General features: G+C 38.0%; 1 protein-coding gene across 1 annotated transcript in view; it reads left to right on the top strand.

Annotated features, from left to right (window-relative positions):
* The window catches only part of SPAG17 (sperm associated antigen 17), a 253988-nt gene that overhangs the window by 161258 nt on the left and 67931 nt on the right, over nt 1-24799 (top strand). The window contains exons 21-25 of the mRNA XM_064372648.1: nt 6861-7097; nt 8064-8175; nt 9495-9647; nt 15577-15690; nt 24235-24410. Coding sequence (XP_064228718.1) covers nt 6861-7097; nt 8064-8175; nt 9495-9647; nt 15577-15690; nt 24235-24410 — 792 coding nt within the window. The remainder of the gene's footprint in view (nt 1-6860; nt 7098-8063; nt 8176-9494; nt 9648-15576; nt 15691-24234; nt 24411-24799) is intronic.

Below are 24799 nucleotides of genomic sequence, written 5' to 3' on the forward strand. Positions count from 1 at the left end.
CTTCACATCCCTTGTTAGTTGTATTCCTAGGTACTTTATTCTCTTTGTAGCAATTGTGAATGGGAGTTCAGTCATGATTTGGCTCTCTGTTTGCCTATTATTGGTGTATAGAAATGCTTGTGATTTTTGCACATTGATTTTGTACCCTGAGACTTTGCTGAAATTGCTTATAAGCTTAAGGAGATTTTGGGTTGAGATGATGGGGTCTTCTAAATATACAATCATGTTGTCTGCAAATAGAGACAATTTGACTTCCTCTTTACCTAATTTAATACCCTTTATTTCTTTTTCTTGCCTAATTGCCCTGGCCAAAACTTCCAATACTATGTTAAATAGGAGTGGTGAGAGAGAGCATCCTTGTCTTGTACCGGTTTTCAAAGGGAATGCTTCCAGTTTTTGCCGATTCAATATGATTATTGAGATAATCATGTGGTTTTTGTCTTTGGTTCTGTTTTTGTGATGGATTACGTTTATAGATTTGTGTATGTTGAATCAGCCTTGCATCCCAGGGATGAAGCCAACTTGATCATGCTGGATAAGCTTTTTGATGTGCTGTTGGATTTTGTTTGCCAGTATGTTATTGAGGTATTTCACATCAGTGTTTATCTTGGATAATGGCCTGAAATTTTCTTTTTTAGTTGTGCTGCAATAAACATATGTGTGCATGTGTCTTTGTAATGGAATGATTTATAATCCTTTGGGTATATACCCAAAAGGTATATACACAAAGGTTTTGGTATCAGGATGATGTTGGGCTCATAAAATGATTTGGGAATGATTCCCTCTTTTTGTATTGTTTGGAATAGTTTCAGAAGGAATGGTACCAGCTCCTCTTTGGACCTCTGGTAGAATTCGACTGTGAACTCATCTAGTCCTGGACTTTTTTTTTTTTTGGTTGGTAGGCTATTAATTGCTGCCTCAACTTCAGACCTTGTTGGTCTATTCAGGGATTCAGCTTCTTCCTGGTTTAGTCTTGTGAGGGTGTAAGTATCCAGAAATTTATCCATTTCTTCTACATTTACTGGTTTATTTGCATAGAGGTATTTTTAGTAATCTCTGATGGTAGTTTGTGTGGGATCGATGATGATATCCCCTTTATCATTTTTCATTGCATCTATTTGAGTCTTCTCTCTTTTCTTTTTTATTAGTCTGGCTAGAGGTCTATCTATTTTGTTGATCTTTTCAAAAAACCAACTACTGGATTTATTGATTTTTTGAAGGGTTTTTTTGTGTCTCTAACTCCTTCAGTTCTGCTCTGATTGTAGTTATTTCTTGTCTTTGCTAACTTTTGAATTTGTTTGATCTTGCTCCTGTAGTTCTTTTAATCATGGCATTAGGGTGTGGATTTTAGATCCTTCCTCACTTCTCCTGTGGGCATTTAGTGCTATAAATTTTCCTCTAGACACTGCTTTAAATGTGTCCCAAAGATTCTGGTACAATGTGTCTTTGTTCTCATTGGTTTCAAAGAACATCTTTGTTTCTGCCTTCATTTCATTATTTATCCAGTAGTCATTCAGGAGCAGGTTGTTCAGTTTCCATGTAGTTATGTGGTTTTAAGTGCGTTTCTTAATCCTGAGTTCAAATTTGATTGCACTGTGTTCTGAGAGACTGTTATGATTTCTGTTCTTTTGCATTTACTGAGGAGTGTTTTACTTCCAATTATGTGGTCAAATTTAGAATAAGTGTGATGTGGTGCTGAGAAGAATGTATATTCTGTGGATTTGGGGTGGAGAGTTCTGTAGATGTCTATTATGTCTGCTTGGTCCAGATCTGAGTTCAAGTTCTGGATATCCTTGTTGATTTTCAGTCTTGTTGATCTGTCTAATATTGACAGTGGAGTGTTAAAGTCTCCCACTATTATTGTGTGGGAGTCTAAGTCTCTTTATAGGTCATTAGGAACTTGCTTTATGTATCTGGGTGCTCCTGTACTGGGTGTATATATATTTAGGATAGTTAGCTCTTCTTGTTGCATTGATCCCTTTACCATTATGTAATGCCTTTCTTTGTCTCTTTTGATCTTTGTTGGTTTAAAGTCTGTTTTATCAAACTAGGATTGCAACCCCTGCCCTTTTTGTTGTTGTTGTTCTCCATTTGCTTGATAAATGTTTCTCCATCCCTTTATTTTGAGCCTATGTGTGTCTTTGCATGTGAGATGAGTCTTCTGAATACAGCACACTGATGGGTCTTGACTCTATCCAATTTGCCAGTCTGCGTCTTTTGATTGGGGCATTTAACCCACTTACATTTAAGGTTATATTGTTATGCGTGAATTTGATCCTGCCATTTTGATGCTAGCTGGTTGTTTGCCTGTTAGTTAATGTAGTTTCTTCATAGCATCAATGGTCTTTACAATTTGGTATGTTTTTATAGTGGCTGGTATTGGTTGTTCCTTTCCTTGTTTAGTGCTTCCTTCAGGAACTCTTGTAAGGCAGGCCTGGTGGTGACGAAACCTCTCAGCAGTCGCTTGTCCATAAAGGATTTTATTTCTCCTTCATTTATGAAGCTTAGTTTGGCTGGATATGAAATTCTGGGTTGAAAATTCTTTCCTTTAAGGATGTTGAATATTGCTCCCACTCTCTTCTGGCTTGTAGGATTTCTGCCAAGAGATCCACTGTGAGTCTGGTGGGCTTCCCTTTGTGGGTAACCTGACCTTTCTCTCTGGCTGCCCTTAGTATTTTTTCCTTCATTTCAACCCTGGTGAATTAGACAATTATATACCTTGGGGTTGCTCTTCTCAAGGAATATCTTTGTGGTGTTCTCTGTATTTCCTGAATTTGAATGTTGGCCTGCCTTCCTAGGTTGGGGAAGTTCTCCTGGATAGTATCCTGAAGAATGTTTTCCAACTGGATTTCCTTCTCCCCATGACTTTCAGCTACACCGATCAAACGTAGATTTGGTCTTTTCACATAATCCCATATTTCTTGGAGGCTTTGTTCATTTCTTTTCACTCTTTTTTTTCTAATATTGTCTTCTCAGTTTATTTCATTGAGCTGATCTTCAGTCTCTGATATCCTCTCTTCTGCTTGATCTATTCGGCTATTGAAACTTGTGTATGCTTTGCGAAGTTCTCATGCTGTTTTTCAACTCCATCTAGTTGTTTATGTTCTTGTCTACACTGGTTATTCTAGTTAGCATTTCATCTAACTTTCTTTCAAGGTTCTTATTTCCTTGCAGTAGATTCGAACATGCTCCTTTAGCTCAGAGAAGTTTGTTATTACCCACCTTCTGAAGCTTGCTTCTGTCAATTCATCAAACTCATTCTCCATCCAGTTTTGTTCCCTTGATGGTGAGGAGTGGTGATACCTTGAAGGAGAAGAGGCATTCTGGTTTTTGGCGATTTCAGCCTTTTTGCACTGGTTTCTTCCCATCATCGTGGATTTATCTACCTTTGGTCTTTGAAGTTGGTTATTTGGGATGGGGTCTCTGAGTAGACATCCCTTCTGTTGATGTTGAAGCTATTTCTTTTTGTTTTTTAATTTTTCTTCTAACAGTCAGACCCCTCTTCTCCAGGTCCCCTGGAGTTTGCTGGAGGTCCACTCCAGATCCTGCTTGCCTGGGAATCACCCATGAGGGCTGCAGAACAGCAAAGATTGCTGCCTGTTCCTTCTTCTGGTAGCTTCATTCCAGAAGGGTACCCACTGGATGTCAGCCAGAGCTCTCCTATATGAGATATTTCCCAGTGAGACTACATGGGGGTCAGGGAGCCACTTGAGGAGGCAATATGTCCCTTATCAGAGCTCAAGTGCTGTGCCAGGAGATCTCTTGCTCCCTTCAGAGCTACCGGGCAGGGACATTTAAGTCTGCTGAAGCAGAACCCACAACTGCCCCTTTTTCCAGGTGTTCTGTCCCAGGAAGGTGGGAGCTTTATTTATAAGTCCCTGATGGGCTGCCTCCTTTCTTCAGAGATGCCCTGCCCAGCAAAAAGGGAGTCTAGTTGACAGTCTTCCTGCAGAGGCCTCGCTGAGCTGCTGTGGGCTCCACTCAGGGGCTGCGTAAACTTCCCTTTGACTTTGTTTACACAGGCAAGGTTAAAACTGCTTACTGGAGCTTCAGCAATGGCAGATGCCCCTCCCTCCATGGAGCTCGAACCTCCCAGGTCAAGTTCAGACTGCCGTCCTGGCTGCAAGAATTTCAAGCCAGTGGATCTTAGCTTGCTGGTCTTCATGGGAGTGGGACCCGCCAAGCCAGATCACTTGGCTCCCTGGCTTCAGCCCCCTTTTTCAGGGGAATGAGCAGTTCTGTCTTGCTGCCGTTCCAGGCACCACTAGGGTATGAGAAAAACAACAACAGGAAAACCTGCTTTGGCTAAAATGGCCACCCAGTTTTGGGCTAGAAACCCAGGACGCTGGTGTTATAGGCACCAGAGGGAATATCCTGGTGTGCGGGTTGTGAATACCATGGGAAAAGTGCAGTATCTGAGTCAGAGTGCCAGAGTGTCAGAAACGTCCCTAATGGCTTCCCTTGGCTAGGAGATGGAGTTCTCTAGCTCCTTGCACTTCCTGGGTGAGATGACGCCTCACCCTGCTTTGGCTTGCCCTTCTTGGGCTGCACCCACTGCCTAACCAGTCCCAATAAGATGAACCTGCTACCTCAGTTGGAAATTCGGAGATCCCTTGCCTTCTGGATCACTCTTGCTGGGAACTGCTGACTGGGGCTGTTCCTATTTGGCCATCTTGGCATAACCACCCAGTTTATCTTTTCTCTCTAGCTGCTTTGAAAGCATTCAGTGGTTTGCTGGTAAATGCTTAAGCAGTAGCTCTCTAGGAAAATAAAAGTAAGCATATATGTACATAAGTTATAAATGTTTCTGATATAGAGTACTTATAGCACAGAAGTTACATGTAATAATAAAGCATATAATATTCTTTATGTAAATTCCATATGGCTACACATAAATTACAAATAGCATTTTGATTCCTATAAATTGATTTTTGCTAAATTGTTGTATCCTTAGCCAACCTATGGTTACAATTCATAAACACATGTAATTCTAATATGAATGTTGATTGATATTTGTATTTGTATTAACAAGTAAGACAAAAGTGAAACAAACAAAGGATATGTCTCACTCATTTGTCAATGACATGAGCAACTTTTTTGCTGAGTCAAGTAATAGGTTTTTATTACTGGAAGAATATTTCTTCAACTTTCTGTGCTAGTAACACTATAACAGCTAGTCTGCATTATTAACATGATCTCCATCACTGCCTTAAATCTAGATGATAAACAATCAATCAGTCCTGACTTGTAGCATTTGCTGATTTCAATGGCTGATTTCAAGCTACCATGTGACAACACTGAAGTTGGCAGTGCTCTGCAGTAGCACACCATTGTATAAAGTTGTCATGATACCGTTACAATTGACATAAATAAACTCCAGAGCATAGACAATAGTGAAATGTAACAAAATGCTTACAATGTGGTAAGTTTTGAGTCTTTATTGCATTTATTTTTAATATTCTGCTTAATTGTGAATTTATATCATTTTTAGATGATGGTCATGGTTAACAGTTGGCTCACAAAATTTCTAAAAATTTAACAATAAACTCTTTTAAGTCAATATGAGCCAGGTCCAATACACCAATATTATTTCCTGCTTTTGATTTATTGATCTTCCTTAATGTTAGGATGAATGTCTTTCTTCAACTCTGGAAATGTCTCAGCCATTATCTGATCAAATACTGCCTTTTCAAAAATTCAATTCAATTTTCAAGAAGTCTTTCAAACTCACCATGCCTATTTTGATAATCTTTTCTTTCTTATGTGTTTGATACTTCTTTTTATTTATTTAAGCATGTTTTAAAACTTATTTTATATTCTCTATTTGGTAATTATAATATCTATAGTTTTTGTAGATATAATTTCACAGTTTCTTCAGGTTCTTGCTCAAAGTGGTTTATTTCCACATGTTTTGTGATTTTCATTTTTGAACTTCTATCAAATCATAATGTTAATGGTGGAGGGATTCAGGTTCTTGGTGTCTTGAATAAAGAATTAAACTAAAGGCCCAAACAAAGCAAGGAAAGAATAAAGGAATTTAATGAAAATGAAAGTACACACCACAGTGTGGGAGCGGTTCCGAGCATAGGACCTCAAAGGCCCCATTACAGAAATTTTGGGAATTTAAATACCCGCTAGAGGATTCCATTGGTTACTTGGGGTACACTCTATGTAAAGGATGAAGTAAAGTTACAAAGTCATTTACTTGGCCTACGCCCTATGGAGAGGGTATTTCCTATCATAGCTGAAGTGTGAATCAGCCTTATGTTCCCTGTCTCCAGACCCTATTATCCTGCCTCAATAACTGCTTTAAAATAAAATGTTAAAGTAATCTGTATTTTGGCCACAAATCTATGTGAGGACAGGCTTGTGGTGAGGAGTGCTTAGGTGAGACTTGCCCTGCATCATAGTACCTATTTTATCCATCATTTTTGAAATATTTTGTTCCAGGAATGTTTCTCTGAACATCTAGTCTTCTACATTGCTAATCAACTATCTTTAGGACCTAAATGAAAGATGGAACTCATGTGGAGGATGGGAGACTGGGAGACCAGTTAGGAGGCTGTTACAATGGTCTGGGCAAAAGACAATAAAGACCTAAACCGAGGAAATTGCAAAACAAACCATGAGAGAAGCTGAACTGAGGAGAGATCTCTAAGGGATAATGGACAGGATTTAGTAGACAGAAATTGAGTGAGAAAGAGAATCAAGGATGACTTTAAGGTTTCTAGTTCAGCATTTCGATTTGTCAGAGATACCACTTACAAAAGTCATGTTAACTGTTCTCCAACAGGAACCTGAATAGTACCTATGTTTAATTTGCTTCAAAATCCTGTTAAATTTTTTCAATGTGTTTACAGGCATGGAAAGAAGAGCAAGATCGATTAGCAGAAGAGGAATGCTTAAAGGAAGAAAAGAAAGCAGAGAAGAGCAAAGACGCTGGTAAAAAGAAAGGCAAGGATAAAATAGAGGAAGAAGATAGTAGGTCTTTGAAGAAAAAATCGTCTTACAAGGAGAAACCTAAAGAAGAACAAATCAAGATCCAAGAAGTAACAGAGGAATCCCTCCACCAACCAGAACCTGAGATAACTTACCTGGTAAACTCTAGTTCTGTAAAACTTAGTCTCTTTGGGCTATTCCTAATTGTTTTGGGAAAAAGTGGCTTCTGTAAGATCCCTTTGTTTTCACTACCACCACAATAGGCCTAGGGTTTCTTCTGGTATCAATGAGCTCAAACCTGTATTCTACCCCATGATGTCTAGAACTCTGTTTCTAGTCAATCATCAAGATGAAAAGACCCTCATGCCAGTTTTTATTTGAGTGCCATGAACCTAGCTAAAGTCAGTAAAGATAGAAATTTCACACAAAAGCATCCTTTTAGGTATATGTAAATAAGTGAACACAAAAGTTGGCTTCATCTGTCTCAGATGATGAGACTTGCTGACTACATTTTGTCTCTTTGTAGGCAATCATGTTTCTGGCTTGTATGCTTTTGTAAAACCTTCCCTTTGCCAATTCTTCCTCAGCTAGCTGTTATGAGGAAAACCACATGGGGAAAAAAATGGAAAGAAATCTAACAGCCTTTGTGCTTTGTAGTCACTCCTCTAAACCAGTTGTTCTCAAATTTTAGCATGCGTCAAAATCCCCTGGACCTCTGTTAGCAACACTCAGTAAAAAATGTCTTCTACATTTGACCTCCTAAAAGGGAGTGTCTACTCTCCCCAGCATCAGTTCATTTTAAACAGAAAATTAACAATAAGTGAATGAGAACTTGAATTCTTCTTGAACTGCCTTGACCGTACTATGATGCTTCCATTTTCAATAGGTGATGAGAATGCGCCAATGAACAGAGTTTAAAATCATAGAACTTTAATTCTGCCTGTTGTTGTAACACCACAGAAGTTTCTTAAAATAACATGAACACTGGCTTCTGAGTCTGCAAAGTGACAGACATATCACTTAGCAGAAATTAAACTTCTGGCAACTTTCGTTGGCTAACACTGATAAGTTGATTTTTTTCTATTACAGCTTCCACACTCAAAGCATGATATTTTCTCTTCTAGTTTCACGGATATAATATGGGAAATATACCCACTCAAATCTCAGGGTCAAATTACTACCTGTATCCTTCTGATGGCGGGCAGATTGAAGTGGAAAAGACAATGTTTGAAAAAGGTACACTTTGAAAGCAACTGGTTAATGACTGGAAAGATAGTAATGCATTTCAGATAACCAGGGGCCCTCTAACTCTTGAGTTTGATAGGTGAGGGTGTTACTATGTCCCTCACAATAGTTTAGGTGCCACAGTCAGCATTTTCAGACTTCACACTTTCTGCTATTATAATTGACTCTACAAGGCATACGCCTGTCAAGAGTTTAGCTGGTACATGCTAATATGACCATTCCAGTTGTTAAAATATTGAAATACTGTCATACAATTATTAAATAGTATAATAGTAACTGCAATAAGCAATTAAGTAATAATATTCATTACAACGTATGTTGTTATACCAGAAACCAAACACATTCTGTGAGTTTATGGCATTTTTCTGGTGTGGCTCTGAAGCACAGAGCTTGGGGCCTGCTCCCCATATCCACGTATTGTTGCTCTTACTAAGATTTGCATATACATAAAATGCATGTAAGTTTCAGGTGGTTCGTAGTGAATTCAGCAGTATTTTCTCCTAGTCCTGTCAATTTTGAGGGATGATAGATCAATCAAAATTGAAATTGAAAAGAAAAAGCCAGGTTTATTTTTTAAAAGAGAAAACAGAAGAAGAAAAATGAGTCTGAACACTAAAACAGAGAATGGGTTGTTGGAAAAATTCTTATTAACTACCATAATAATAACAATTATAGCTACTATAACTAACACATAATTTGTATAAGTTGTAAAACATTTTCACATTAATTATATCATTTTATGAATTATAACATTGATTATAGGTATACATTGCCTCAGCCAGTTCATTTTCTCTTCTGAAATTGGTTTGAAATGTGATTAGCAGGCCTACCAATATCTCCTTGGTCTACCTGCCATTCATGCCTAGAATTCCACCATTACTTTATTTCCTTAGGCATTCTTTTATGGAGATGTTGATATCTCTAGGCATTTCCCTTCCCTGGTGTATATTCTATGCTGCTTTTTAAATTTTTGTTTCAGGGATCATATTCAGGTTGGTTCTACAGGTAAATTGCATATTGCAGGGGTTTGGTGTGCATATTATTTCATTACTTAGGTAGTCAACCGAATACTTGACAGGTAGTTTTTGGTCCTCACCCTCCTTTCACCCTCAAGTAGCCCTGGTGTCTATTGTCCCCTTCTTTGTGTTCATGTGTTCTCAGTGTTTAGCTGCCATTGATAAGTGAGAACTTGCAGTGTTTGGTTTTCTATTGCTGTGTCAGTTTCTATGCAGCATTGTGTAAATGTCTTGTCAAGGAGCTTAATGTGACATCCTGAGCAGCCCATCTTCTATCCTGTGGTTCCTCCTCAGGTCCAACTTTTATCAAAGTGAGAGTGCTAAAGGACAGGCACAATTTTATAATTCATTTAAGTGACCCTAAGGAAATTGTGAAAAAGGAAGAGAAAAAGCATTATTATTTAGAAGAAGAGAAAGAAGGAGATGAGGAACAAAATCTTGAAGCAGGTAAGCAGTGGCATCTTTGTGCCAGTGGATCTTAATGCTTAAGCAATGTGCCGAACCCATCTACCTGACAGGAATACACGTGGACTCCTTGTACTTAGCACATGGAATTTTCCCACATGGTAACTAAGGTATTTTGCCATCCTGTAATGTAATATGTTATTATGCACATAGTCCATCATAGTGGACTGCTTACTTGATTTTTTTTCCTCCAGGCACCCAGCTTTTGATTGCAGTTGTGACAGAGTCTACCCAGACTGGTCACCTTTATGGAGCAACACTGAGTTTCTCATATCTATTCTGCCCTTAATTTTGGTTTATGCACTTGTACCAATTACATTCTCTAGGATGCAGGTCCTTTTGCAGTGATTCCTACCATAGTATAGCTTCTTTCCAATATTCACTGCAATGATGGGCTTTCTTCCTGTGCTCTATCACTTAATCCTCTGTAGCACCAAATATATTAGGTTGCAAAGACAAGGAAAAACCATACATTTGACCATACATTTACCTGCTTGGAGATGAGAAAATGAGTTACTAGCCAGGCATGGTGGCTCACGCCTGTAATCCAGCACTTCAGGAGGCTGAGACAGGTAGATCACGAGGTCAGGAGATCGAAACCATCCTGGCTAACACAGTGAAACCCTGTCTCTACTAAAAAAATACAAAAAATTAGCCAGGCATGGTGGCACGTGCCTTAGTCCCAGCTACTCAGGAGGCTGAGGCAGGAGAGTCACCTGAACCCGGGAGGCTGAGGTTGCAGTGAGCCGAGATCACGTCACTGCACTCCAGCCTGGGCAACAAGAACAAAACTCTGTCTCAAAAAAGAAAAGAATAGAAAAGAAAAGGAGTTACTAGATATATTCAACTCAAATTAGTGATATGAGGGTCAGGCACAGTAGCTCATGCCTGTAATCCTAGCACTTTGGGAGGCTGAAGTGGGCTTGTCACTTGAGCTCAGGAGTTCGAGACCAGCCTGGCCAACATGGTGAAACCCAATCTCTACTAAAAATATAAAAATTAGTCTGACGTAGTGGCGAACACCTGTAATTCCAGCTATTTGAGAGGCTCAGGCACAAGAATTGCTTGAACCCCAGAGGCAGAGGTTGCAGAGCCAAGATTGCAGCACTGCACTCAAGTCTGGGTAATTGAGAGAGATTCTGTCTCAAAAAAAAAAAAAAGAAAGAAAGAAACGAAAATTAGTGATAACCAGTAACTAAATTTCATATATGAGGTTAGTTAGTGACATTTTCTAAACCCACAGGAAGAACACAATGTTTTTTTTTTTCTCTGATTCTCTTTGCTGGAGAAAGAACACAATGTTTGACAAGTGTGAATGTGCCCAAAAACTTAACACAGAAATTTTAAAATGAATTTTCTTTATTTTACCTAATATAAAAATAGATGGATTATTATTAAAAATTAAGAAATATGGAAATACTTAAAGAAGATAACTGTTGCCTATAATTCTACCACCCCAATGATAACCACTGCTAATAATGTATTTCTTTCTTTATCCTCATGAGCATTTTCATATTCATTAAATATTCTTTGAAAGCAAGATTTTTTTGATGATTTAATATTTCATTGATATATAATTATAGTTTACTTATTTCCATGTTTTACATATTTAGGTGATTTCCACCAAAATAAATAAATATATTTAGTCATATTTATATAATTTTATATAAGCATACATATCTCAATGTATGTTTATATTATATCCTTATTCATGTGTATATATATTATATACTTACATATAAACATTCATATATTCATTTGTATTTTTTTTTATTTTTTACATTATTACTTTAAGTCCCCTTTTTAGCCTTAACATTAAACCTTCCATTTTCATTTCAGCTTTAATTATCCCTAGAGTCTGCACACTTTGGCCCAAATTTGCCCCACGATCTGTTTTTGTATGGCCCATGAACTAAGAATTGTTTTTGCATTTGTAAAGGATAATTCAAAAAAACAAAAGCAAAGAAGAAAATGTCATAAACACTATATACGTGACCTACAAAACCTAAAACATTTACTATTGGGCCCTTTTCAGAAAAAGTTTGCTAATCCCTGATCTAGATGGATCTACAAAAGATTAACAGAGAGAAAGATGAGGACGCAGAGAAGAATGGTCATTGCCCACCACTGCTGGCTTTCTTCTTTTCCATTTCTGTCCTGGTTTATTTGTTTTTGTTTAGTTTTCTTAAGTTTCTCTTCACATGAGGCACACAATAGTATGCCCTCTCAATGTTTATGCATCTCTGGATGTCTGGGCGGACATCTTGGCTGGATACAGGATCCTTGGGTTGTCATCCTTTTCTCTTTGTGATTCATAGTTGCTATTGCATCATCTTGTAATTTCCACGTTAGAATTTGATGAGCCCTTGTAATCTAAGAATCGAGCTCCAGCTTTAGCTCAGGAAATTTTAATTTGGTTAATTTAGTTTTTGTTCTTCTTCATTTGTTTGTTTTTTCCTTCTGTAAAACCCGAAATTTGCATATATTTATCCGCCAAATCTTTTACGTCTTTTGTTTTCTTCATGACTCTCTTCTGTTTCTTTAAATGTTTGCTCTGGATTTTTTTTTTTTTTTTTTTTTTTTCAGAAAAGTGATTTATTTAGGCAGAGAAAGAGAAAAAGGAGAGAGAAAAAGATGAGAGAGAGAAAACTTCCATGAAGAATGTGGAAAGGGACTCAAATATGGAATCCCGGAGAGGAAAGCAGCTTCCACACTGAGTGGAAGGAGACCCCAGAGGGGGAAATCCTTGTTCTGGATTTTGTTTTGTTTTGTTTTGTTTTATAGACAGGTTCTTGCTTTGTTGCGGAGGCTAGAGTGCAGTGGCCCAATTATAGCTCATTACAGCGTTGAACTCCTGGGCTCTAGGGATCCTCCCACCTCTGACTCTCAAGTAGCTGGGACTAAAGGCACATGCAATCATGCCTGGATAACTTTTGTATTTTTTTCTTTTTTCTCTGAGACGAAGTCTTGCTCTCTTGCCTAGGCTAGAGTGCAGTGGCATGATCTCGGCTCACTGAAACCTTTACCTCCCAATTCAAGCGATTCTCCTGCCTCAGCCTCCCAAGCAGCTGGGATAACAGGCACCTGCCACAATGACCGGCTAATTTTTGTAGAGTCGGGTTGTCACTGTCTTGGCCAGGCTGGTCTCAAACTCCTGACCTTGTGATCCACCTGCCTCGGCCTCCCAAAGTTTTGGAATTACAGGCGTGAGCCACCACAGCTGGAAACTTTTGTATTTTTTGTAGAGACAGGTTTTACCATGTTTCTTAGGCCTTTCTCAAACTCCTGGGCTCAAGTAAAGTGCTAGAATTATAGGTGTGAGCCACTGTGCCTGGCCTGCTCTGTTTTGAAATATTTTTCACTTGATTTTCTAAGAAACTCATTTGAATTTCAAAAGTGACCATTTTCTCCTTCAAGTCATGTATGGATTATGAATGGTTTGGTTGAGAAAGTATATATTTAAATTCTATAAAGTGCTTTTTAAAATATCCTTATGTACTTAAAAAATTCAAGCATTTCACTAACTCTTCTATAATTTATATTTTGCTGAGCTAGTGTTCTGTTTGTTTAGTGTTTTCTTTTCTGATTCTCCTGTCTCTGTTCATTCCACTCCATTAAATGGCTTATTGCACATTCTTTTTCTCAAGTTTCTATCAATACACTCTCTTATTAATAGTGCATGAAGATGCCAATTTTCCTGAACTGAACCCTAATAGATAGCAAGCATTCTTTTTTGGTAGACTTTATTTTTCATAGCAGTTTTAGGTTCATGACAGAATGAAACAGAAGTTGCAGATTTCCCAGTACCCTCCTCCCGTACACATGCACAGCCTCCCCCACTATCAACGTTCCTCACCTGGAGTGGTACGTTTGTTACAGTCAATGAGCCTACATTACTATCTCATTATCAATCAGAATCCATAGTTTATGCTATTCTTGATGTTGTGCATTCTATGGGTTTGAACAAATGTATAATGGTATGTGTCTACTATTATAGTATAATACAGAGTAGTTTTTCTGCCCTAAAAATCTTTCCTCTTACTATTCATCTCTCTTTCTTTCCTAACCCCTGATAATCACCCATCTTTTTACTGTGTCTACAGTTTTCTTTTTCCATAATATCATATACTTGGAATTATATGCTACATAGCCTTTTTAGATTGATTTTTTTCATTAGTAATATGCATTTAAGTTTCCTGCATGTCTTTTCTTGGCTTGATCAGTTTTTTTTTTTTTTGAGCACTGAATAATGTTACATTGTCTGGAGTACCACAATTTTATTTTCCTGCTCACCTACTGAAGGACATCTTGGTTGCCTCCAGCTTTTGGCAATTGTGAATAAACATACTGCAGACATTCGTGTACCAGTTTGTGTGTGGACATAAGTTTTCAACTCCCTTGGATATACACCAAGGAGTGTGATTTTTTGATTACATGGTAAGAGTATGTTTATGTTGGAAGAATCCACCAAACTGTCTTCCAAATTGGCTGTACCATTTTGCATTCCCACCAGCAATGAATGAAAGTTCTTGTTGCTCTATATCCTCATCATTATTTGCTATTTCAGATTTTCTCCATTCTAAAAGCTGTCTAGTGGTATCTTGTTATAATCTGCATTATCCAGATAACAAACAATATTGAGCATCTTTCCATATGCTTATATGCCATTTGTATATCTTCTTTGATGAGGTGTCTGTTGAAGTTCCTTGCCAATTTTTTAAATTGAGTTTTTTCTTTTATGGTTATTGAACTTTAAGAATTCTTCATACATTTTGAGTAATAGTCATTTAACAGATATGTCTTTTGCAGACATGTTCTCCAACTCTGTGGCTTCTCTTTTCATTCTCTTAAGGCATTATATTTTGTTCAATTGTTCATTTGAATTTCCCAGTCTAGAAGTTATCTTTGCGTGAGTTACATTATTTTAAATCAATATTGCCCCATCTTTATTATCTGATAATAGAGGAAATGGTGAACTGGAAATAAAACAACAGGTCAGAAAATTCACAAATTCTTGACATATACCTTCAGATGTGTTTTCTACTCATGATAGCAAAGAAATAGAATCAACCTAGATGCTTATCAGTGGTGGACTGGATAAAGGAAATGTGGTACATACACACTGTGGAATACTATGCAGCCACGAAAAACTAAAGCATGTCCTTGGAACCACATGGATGCAGTGGAGGCCATTATCCTAAGCGAATTAACACAGGAACAGAAAACCAAATGCTGCATTTTCTCACTAATAAGTAGAATCTACACACTGAGCACACATGGGCATAAAGATGGCCTACTTAAGAGGGAAGGGTGGAAGAGAGTAAGAATAAAAAAACTACCTATCAGGTACTATGCTCACTAACTGAGTGATGAAGTTTGTACACCAAACCCCAGTGACATGCAATTTACTCATGTAACAAACCTGCACGGGTACCCCCTACACCGAAAAGTTGAGAAAAGAAAAAAAAAAAATGTCACAGCAATTTCGTTTTAAAATTTTGTTTGACTGAAACAATTTTTAAATGTTTTACAATGTAAGAAGTTTGAATGTGAGAACTTAAGAACATGTTTTAAAATGTGGGGAAGCTGAAACTGAACTGATGGTTTTTAATTTTAAAAGCCACGTGGATGATCCGCCAGGTGAATAATCTGCTTATGGCTATGCCATCAACCCATTGATTTCCTCACTTCATTTCAACTTAAAGTCCTTACAATAAGAGTTTCATGTTTTTATCTTTGTAATTCTACCATACCTCTAAAAACCCTGGGTGCACGATCAAGCTGAGTCAATTAATTTTAAGTTGATTGTGGTAGACCAGCTATGAACTCCATTCTCAGCCTTCCCACTGAGTCTTAGTTATATTTCTTTTGAATTAAATGAAAATGTTCTTGATTTGATTTTGTCTTTTAGATGTATCAGACACAAAGAACAAAGCTTTCAGCAAGTTTGGATCTTTTAATGCCACCTTAGAAAATGGAATCTGCCTCTCTATAAGTTACTATGGATCAAATGGAACAGCACCAGGTGAAATGAATACAACAGAAAGGATAAGTGTGCCTCATGGCCAAGGGTCCCTGCCACTGCCCATGCTCAGTCTGATCACTTGTCAATAACATGTTATGATTTAATGTTCCTCATAGTTTTCCCTGCAGTGTGGGAATATAAGAGGGGTGTGTGTGTTTGTGTGTGTATGTGTGTGTTCCTATATATGTGTGTGTACATATGTGTGTATACAAGTATATATATATATATAATCTTTCATGCATTGATACATATGAAATAAATTCTTTTATATAATCACATATACATATAAGATTACATGTGTGTGATATATATACATGTATGTATAGATGTATATGCACACATATATACCAGTTATCCTTGTTAACTACCCCATAAAATTGAGCCTTTTAGTTGGGAGTAAGAAAAAGCGTAATTTGCCAAGGAATCCTCTTGGCTTTCTATGGAATAATATTTTTGTGAATCCTGTTATTATTGAACTATTCAGTTTCCTTCAGGACATTAGCCTTAAAGGAGCTATCCAGTGGACATATTGAAAGATTTCTATACCCCACTTTTTCCTTCCTTCCTTCTTTCCTTCCTTCCTTCCTTCTTTCCTCTCTCTTTCTTTCTTCTTTCTTTCTTAGACAGGATCTTGCTTGTCACTTAGACTGGAGTGCAGTGGCACAGTCATGCCTCACAGCAGCCTCTAACTCCTGACCTCAAGCAATCCTCCTACCTCAGCCTTCTGAGTAATTGGGACTACAGGGGCATGCCACCACACCTGGCTAATTATTTCTGGTAGAGATAAAGTCTTACTATGTTTTCTGAGCTGGTTTTCAACTCCTCTGCTCAAGTGATCTACACACCTTGGTCTCCCAAAGTGCTGGGATTACAAATGTGAACCACTGCACCTGGCCTTCTACCCCATTTTCAATAAACAAATCATCCAACTGGAAGTTATTACTTTACAAACCACAAAATAGGATGTGACTTTATCAAGAACACATTAGGAAATCTGTGGCTTCCCATGCATTCTAGAGGGATCTAACCACAACATATTTTTAAGCATTATAAAATCAAAGGGTAAATGCTATGCTGAATAAGCTTAAAATCTTATATGTTAGTGTAGATCATAGTGATCCAATTACCTACCTTTCTATATAGCTTCTTTTTTGCAGAGACAAATTTTCCATGGATAATTACAATCTTATTTCTTACCTCGTGCCAAATATCCTAGTACTCTACTGAGTTTGATAGTCCATTAAATTTCTTAGTATTTTGCTTTATTGGGGATTTTGTGTTTTAATTTTACTTTTGCCTTTGATTTGTTGTTAAACCAGCAGCTGAAGAAGTCATCTGATGCCTAACAAATTATATATTAAAATTCATTATCACTACACAGTCACTAAAACTTCCTCTCTCTTCTTAATAAAGGTTATCGTTATTTTAGATTAAAATATTTCTACCCACTGTCAATTCTGTTGCTCCTATTCTTGAGTGATTTTCTTAATCTTGATTTAGTCCTTAAATTAATATGTAATCATTCCATTTTAAACAGATGTTCCTAATTTCAAGTTATAAATACGGCATTTGAAAATGTTTGTAGTGTAGATAATAAGTAATATTTCATATCCTATATTTTTTTAAAAAGTTGAAGATATAAGTCTTTGTAAATATGTATACACACACACACACACACACACACACAATTTCCTAAGGATCCATATATAGCTGATATTTAAGAACTTTATCTGCTAATGGCTAAACAAATTTCCATTCCAATTCTGCCCCTTTAATTGAGTATACACAGCTAAACATAGTTTAGTATCCTTTTGGACAAAGAAAAAGTAGACAATACAGCTACTTTCTCTTTGTCCAAAAGGATACTAAACTGAAATAGGCAAATTTCAATACAATTTGATACAAATGAAATAGGCAAAAATTTAAAGAAACCCAATCAAATCTTGGGACACTGCTTTGCACCTTCTTGCTAAGAGGAATAAATCATTCTTGCCTCTTACTACATTTCAGAGCACCTACTGAATATACCTAAAATTAAGAATCTTAATCAGGCCCCAACTTACATTTTATGTGATCCTTTACCCAAACCTTGAACAACTGACCTGATTTAGTTTTCCCATAGAGAAGTATATCTTCCTATCCTATTATTTCTGTGCCTTTCATTTACTTGAATAAACTATGCCATCTCTTACATCTGCCCATTTTCTCATGCTGTGCCACTGCTTAGAATACTTTCTCCTGCTATGTGCACCACCACTTTCAACAATTAAACTTCCTCCCATCCCGCAGGCCTCAGCGTAGAGGTTACTCGCTCTGAGAAATGCTTCCCAGAGTAAGTGGTCGTAGCATGCGAATTGGGTCTTTGGAGGTGAGTGAGAATTGCCTATGCAAAAAATTGAAGGAAGGGAATTCTAGATACCAGGAATAGCATGTTTAAAAGTCCAGTAGTGTAAAAACATAGAAAGGCTTTTCCACTTATGGAAAGGTGAACTGGTCAGTAGAGCCACAGTAGACTGTACAAAGACATTTTACAGTAGTACCCTTCTTCTGAGTTCCTGTGGCACTCGGTATTTCCTCTATCACAGACTGAACACACAGCATTGTACCTGAGGGGTTCTCATCTGAACTACCCATATATAAGATATCTGTCTCATCCATCATTGGCTATACATAAATATTTGCTGAATATTAGTAAATGGAAAGGGATGAAAGGAAGGAATTTCCAGATGCCTGAAACTGAATACCATTCACTTGTTTGTATACTGTACCTTCTATGGGTCAAGCAACTTGCTGGCACTGAGCCACTAAGCTGAATCAAATCATGGTACATCCACACAAAGAACTCACTGTCTAATGGACATGGAAAACATATAAATGGAGTAATAGTAACTGTCTTAGTGCTAGAAATTATACTTAAACAGAGAACTGGGAACAGTCAGCACATACTTCAGAGAAATTATAGTATTTGAGATGGGACTTCAGAGCTGAGTGGGAACTATCCAGGCACAGAAACAAGGAAGGGAATTCTAGAACTTAAGAACCTTGTGTGTAAACACACAATTGTGTCAAAACATGGCATCTTCACAGAAAGGTGAAAAAAGTTCAGTGTGGCTGCATGGAGGTAGGGAAGGCCAGATTGCGAAGAATGTTACATGCCCTACATAGGCAGTGAGTGGAAGAGGACTTTAAGTAAGGGAGGTGACATGATCATATTTTACTTTCGGAGCATAATTTTAGTGGTGGTTTGGAGATTACACTGAAGTGGTGGTATTGGAAGTGCTGTGGTATCCATTAGCAAACTGCTGCAGAAGACCAACAAGCAATTATGGGATCCTGAAGAGGCACAATTTGGGAGGAAGTTCTTAGGCCTTGACAACTAGCTGGATGTGTAGGACGAGTCAAAAAGAGTAAGTGCAAATGATCTCAGTGTCTAACTTGGGAAACAGGTGGATAATTGGTCATGGCATTTCCTGAAATTGAGAATGTAGGAGGCTTAATCTGCTTGGGAGAAGAGAGACTTCATTGAGTTTGAAATGTTTCCAGCACCACAACTGGGAGAGGCCTTTAAAAAGCTAGAAATATAGGTCTGAACTGAGAAGGAAGGTCATGCCTTGAGATGTTAATTTTGGGGTCATTAGTATGTAGATGACAATTGGAGCCCCATTGGTGAATAAGCTTATCCAGATCTAATATATATAAGAAAGTTGCTCAGCCCTGGCTGTGTATCACAGTCACATGTAGTGTTTCACAAATATAAATACCTGGGTCTCATCTCCAGTAAGCCTGATTCAGTAGGTCAAGGTGGGGCCTGAGCATGTTCTAATTTCATGAGTAATTATTACAGACAGGCAGGATTGAGAACATAATAAACCCTGCAACCTAAAAACATTTAGGGGATTAACCAAGTGTGGTGGCTCATGCCTGTAATCCCAGCACATTGGAGGCCAAGGTGGGCAGGCAGATCACTTGAGGTCAGGAGTTCGAGACCAGCTTGGCTAACATGGTGAAACCCCATGTCTATTAAAAAAACACCATGTCTAAAAAAAATTACCTAGGTGTGGTGGCAAGTGCCTGTAATCATAGCTACTTGGGAGCCCGAGGCACAAGAATCACTTGAACCCAGGAGGAGGAGGTTGCAGTGAGCCAAGACTGCACCACTGCACTCCAGCCTGGTTGATGAAATGAGACTCTGTATCAAATAATAATAAATAAAAACATTTAGGGGACTGACAAAAGAGTCAGTAGAGGAGATTGAGAAAAAAAATTGACCATAGAGGTAAGAGAGTCAGAGAACGTTTTTCTGTATTCAATATAGTACTGGAAGTTCTAGCCAGAGCAATCAGGCAAGAAAAGGAAATAAAGGGTATTCAATTAGGAAAGGAGGAAGTCAAATTGTCTCTATTTGCAGACGACATGATTGTATATCTAGAAGACCCTATCATCTCAGCCCAAAATCTCCTGAAACTGATAAGCAACTTCAGCAAAGTCTCAGGATACAAAATCAATGTGCAAAAATCACAAGAATTTCTATACACCAATAACAGACTTAAAGAGAGCCAAATCAAGAACGAACTGCCATTCACAATTGCTACAAAGAGAATAAAATATCTAGGAATACAACTAACAAGGAACGTAAAGGACCTCTTCAAGGAGAACTACAAACCACTGCTCAACGAAATAAGAGAGGACACAAACAGATGGAGAAACATCCCATGTTCATGGTTAGGAAGAATCAATATTGTGAAAATGGCCATACTGCCCAAAGTAATTTACAGATTCAATGCTATCCCCATCAAGCTACCAATGACCTTCTTCACAGAACTGGAAAAAACCACCTTAAACTTCATATGGAACCAAAAGAGGGCCCGCATAGCCAAGTCAATTCTAAGCAAAAAGAACAAAGCAGGAGGCATCACACTACTGGATATCAAACTATACTACAAGGCTACAGTAATCAAAACAGCATGGTACTGGAACCAAAACAGAGATATAGACCAATGGAACAGAACAGAGGCGTCAGAGGCGACACAACATATCTACAACCACCCGATCTTTGACAAACCCGACAAAAACAAGCAATGGGGAAAGGAATCCCTGTTCAATAAGTGGTGTTGGGAAAACTGGCTACCCATATGCAGAAAGCAGAAACTGGACCTCTTCCTGACACCTTACGCTAAAATTGACTCCAGATGGATTAAAGACTTAAACATAAGACCTAACACCATAAAAACCCTAGAAGAAAACCTAGGCAAAACCATTCAGGACATAGGCATAGGCAAGGACTTTATGACCAAAACACCAAAAGCATTGGCAACAAAAGCCAAAATAGACAAATGGGACCTGATCAAACTCCACAACTTCTGCATGGCGAAAGCAACAGTCAATAGAGTGAATCGGCAACCAACAGAATGGGAAAAAATTTTTGCAGCCTACCCGTCTGACAAAGGGCTGATATCCAGAATTTACAACGAACTAAAACAGATTTACAAGAAAAAAACAAGCCCATTCAAAAATGGGCAAAGGATATGAACAGGTACTTTACAAAAGAGGACATACATGAGGCCAACAAGCATATGAAAAAATGCTCATCATCACTGGTCATCAGAGAAATGCAAATCAAAACTACATTGAGATACCATCTCACGCCAGTTAGAATGGCGATCATTAAAAAATCTGGAGAAAACAGATGCTGGAGAGGATGTGGAGAAATAGGAACACTTTTACACTGTTGGTGGGAGTGTAAATTAGTTCAACCATTGTGGAAGACAGTGTGGCGATTCCTCAAGGACCTAGAAATAGAAATCCATTTGACCCAGCAATCCCATTACTGGGTATATATCCAAAGGATTATAAATCGTTCTACTATAAGGACACATGCACACGAATGTTCATTGCAGCACAGTTTACAATGGCAAAGACCTGGAACCAACCCAAATGCCCATTGATGATAGACTGGACAGGGAAAATGTGGCACATATACACCATGGAATATTATGCAGCCATCAAAAACGATGAGTTCACATCCTTTGTAGGGACATGGATGAACCTGGAAAACATCATTCTCAGCAAATTGACACAAGAACACAAAATCAAACACCACATGTTCTCACTCATAGGTGGGTGTTGAACAATGAGAACACATGGACACAGAGAGGGGAGCACTATATACTGGGGTCTGTTGGGGGAGGGGGGGACAGAGGCAGGGTGGGGAGTTGGGGAGGGATAGCATGGGGAGAAATGCCAGATATAGGTGAAGGGGAGGAAGGCAGCAAATCACACTGCCACGTATGCACCTATGCAACAACCTTGCATGATTTTCACATGTACCCCAAAACCTAAAATGCAATTAAAAAAAAAAAAAGAGAGAACGTTTTTCTGGAACCCAGTGGAAAATAAAACTCATGACACACAGAATGCTTTAGAGCTCCCCACATAATCACTCCTAGCATCAGCTCTCCTTTTAGAATTCTGATAATCCTTTTTTTTTTTAATTGCATTTTAGGTTTTGGGGTACATGTGAAAAACATGCAAGGTTGTTGCATTGGTGCATACGTGTCAGTGTGATTTGCTGCCATCCTCCCCTTCACCTATATCTGGCATTTCTCCCCATGCTATCCCTCCCCAACTCCCCAACACCTGCTGTCCCCCCCACTTTCCCCCAACAGACCCCAGTGTATAGTGCTCCCCTCCCTGTGTCCATGTATTCCCATTATTCAATACCCGTCTATGAGTGAGAACATGCGATGTTTGACTTTGTGTTCTTGTGTCAGTTTGCTGAGAATGATGGTTTCCAGGTTCATCCATGTCCCTACAAAGGACACGAACTCATCGTTTTTGATGGCTGCATAATATTTCATGGTGTATATGTGCCACATTTTTCCTGTCCAGTCTATCAATGATGGGCATTTGGGTTGGTTCCAGGTCTTTGCTATTGTAAACTGTGCTGCAATGAACATTCGTGTGCATGTGTCCTTATAGTAGAATGATTTATAATCCTTTGGATATATACCCAGCAATGAGATTGCTGGGTCAAATGGAATTTCTATTTCTAGGTCCTTGAGGAATCGCCACACTGTCTTCCACAATGGTTGAACTAATTTACACTCCCACCAACAGTGTAAAAGTGTTCCTATTTCTGCATATCCTCTCCAGCATCTGTTTTCTCCAGATTTTTTAATGATCGCCATTCTAACTGGCGTGAGATGGTATCTCAATGTAGTTTTGATTTGCATTTCTCTGATGACCAGTGATGATGAGCATTTTTTCATATGTTTGTTGGCCTCATGTGTGTCTTCTTTTGTAAAGTATCTGTTCATATCCTTCCCCCATTTTTGAATGGGCTTGTTTGTTTTTTTCTTGTAAATCTGTTTTAGTTCATTGTAAATTCTGGGTATCAGCCCTTTGTCAGACGGGTAGGCTGCAAAAATTTTTTTCCATTCTGTTAGTTGCCAATTTACTCTATTGACTGTTTCTTTCGCCATGCAGAAGCTTTGGAGTTTGATCAGGTCCCATTTGTCTATTTTGGCTTTTGTTGCCAATGCTTTTGGTGTTTTGGTCATAAAGTCCTTGCTTACGCCTATGTCCTGAATGGTTTTGCCTAGGTTTCCTTCTAGGGTTTTTATGGTGTTAGGTCTTATGTTTAAGTCTTTAATCCATCTGGAGTCAATTTTAGTGTAAGGTGTCAGGAAGGGGTCCAGTTTCTGCTTTCTGCACATGGCTAGCCAGTTTTCCCAACACCACTTATTAAACAGGGAATCCTTTCCCTATTACTTGTGTTTATCAGGTTTGTCAAAGATCGGATGGTTGTAGATATGTTGTGATGCCTCCGACGCCTCTTTTCTGTTCCATTGGTCTATATCTCTGTTTTGGTTCCAGTACCATGCTGTTTTGATTACTGTAGCATTGTAGTATAGTTTGATGTCCGGTAGTGTGATGCCTCCCGCTTTGTTCTTTTTGCTTAGAATTGGCTTGGCTATGCGGGCCCTCTTTTGGTTCCATGTGAAGTTTAAGGTGGTTTTTTCCAATTCTGTGAAGAAGGTCATTGATAGCTTGATGGGGATAGTGTTGAATCTGTAAATTACTTTGGGCAGTATGGCCATTTTCACAATATTGATTCTTCCTAACCATGAACATGGAATGTTTCTCCATCTGTTTGTGTCCTCTCTTATTTCGTTGAGCAGTGGTTTGTAGTTCTCCTTGAAGAGGTCCTTTTGATAATCCTTTAAAATCCACCAAATTTATCACATACAAGTTTCTTTTCTGAATTGTCTTGTTTTTACCATTTATTCTGTTTCTATTTAATAGTCTTTATGTTTGGTTATTTATGCAGAATCTTATTTAGACTATTTTTACTCTATAAGGATTTTTACATATTTTTTAAAAATTTTCTAACTACAATCCTGATTTGCAAACCAACTTCATTACTCCTGGAATCTATCCAACTGATAAGTCATACTTAGCATGTTTGAGATGTAAATGTTATTTCACAAAGATATCAAATATGAATATTGAAATGTACTTCATTTTTACTTTTTCTGTTTATAGAAGATAAAGATCCTGATTTAGAAAAAATATTGAATATCCCTTCAGCAGTCACTCCAACAGTGGTTCCTGTTATAGTGACTGTTCCTCAAAGCAAAGCTAAAGGGAAAATAAAAGGCAAAGACAAACCCAAAGAATCCCTTAAAGAAGAAGAGCACCCAAAAGAAGAAGAGAAAAAGGTAAATGAACCTTGCCATAGATTCCGAAACTCTGTTTCTGCTTCAGTGTTAACATTTTTAAAACCATAACTTATGTCAATAGTGTTATTATAGTGCGTATGTTTTATTGTACAGATACATTAATGTCCCTTGTATTCTCAGGTTTGAATAGAGAAAAAAGATTTGAACACAAAAGTTGGGTTTCCACTCAAGGAGACATATTATCATACATAAGTTGTCTCAGGACATTCATTCTGTTTGGAAAAACTTAGTTCAACCTTTTTTTCCATTCTGTTTCTTGGGTTTTCTTTGCTTTTGGTTGTTCAAGTTCCTGCCATTCCTTATTTTTAATACTCTTTTTTAGCTCCATTGAGGTAATTAACAATTGGAAGAAAAATATATTTAAACAA

This window comes from Aotus nancymaae, unplaced genomic scaffold (assembly GCF_030222135.1).
Source record: "Aotus nancymaae isolate 86718 unplaced genomic scaffold, 86718_ANA_hifiasm-v0.15.2.pri h1tg000007l, whole genome shotgun sequence".
NCBI lineage: Eukaryota > Metazoa > Chordata > Mammalia > Primates > Aotidae > Aotus > Aotus nancymaae.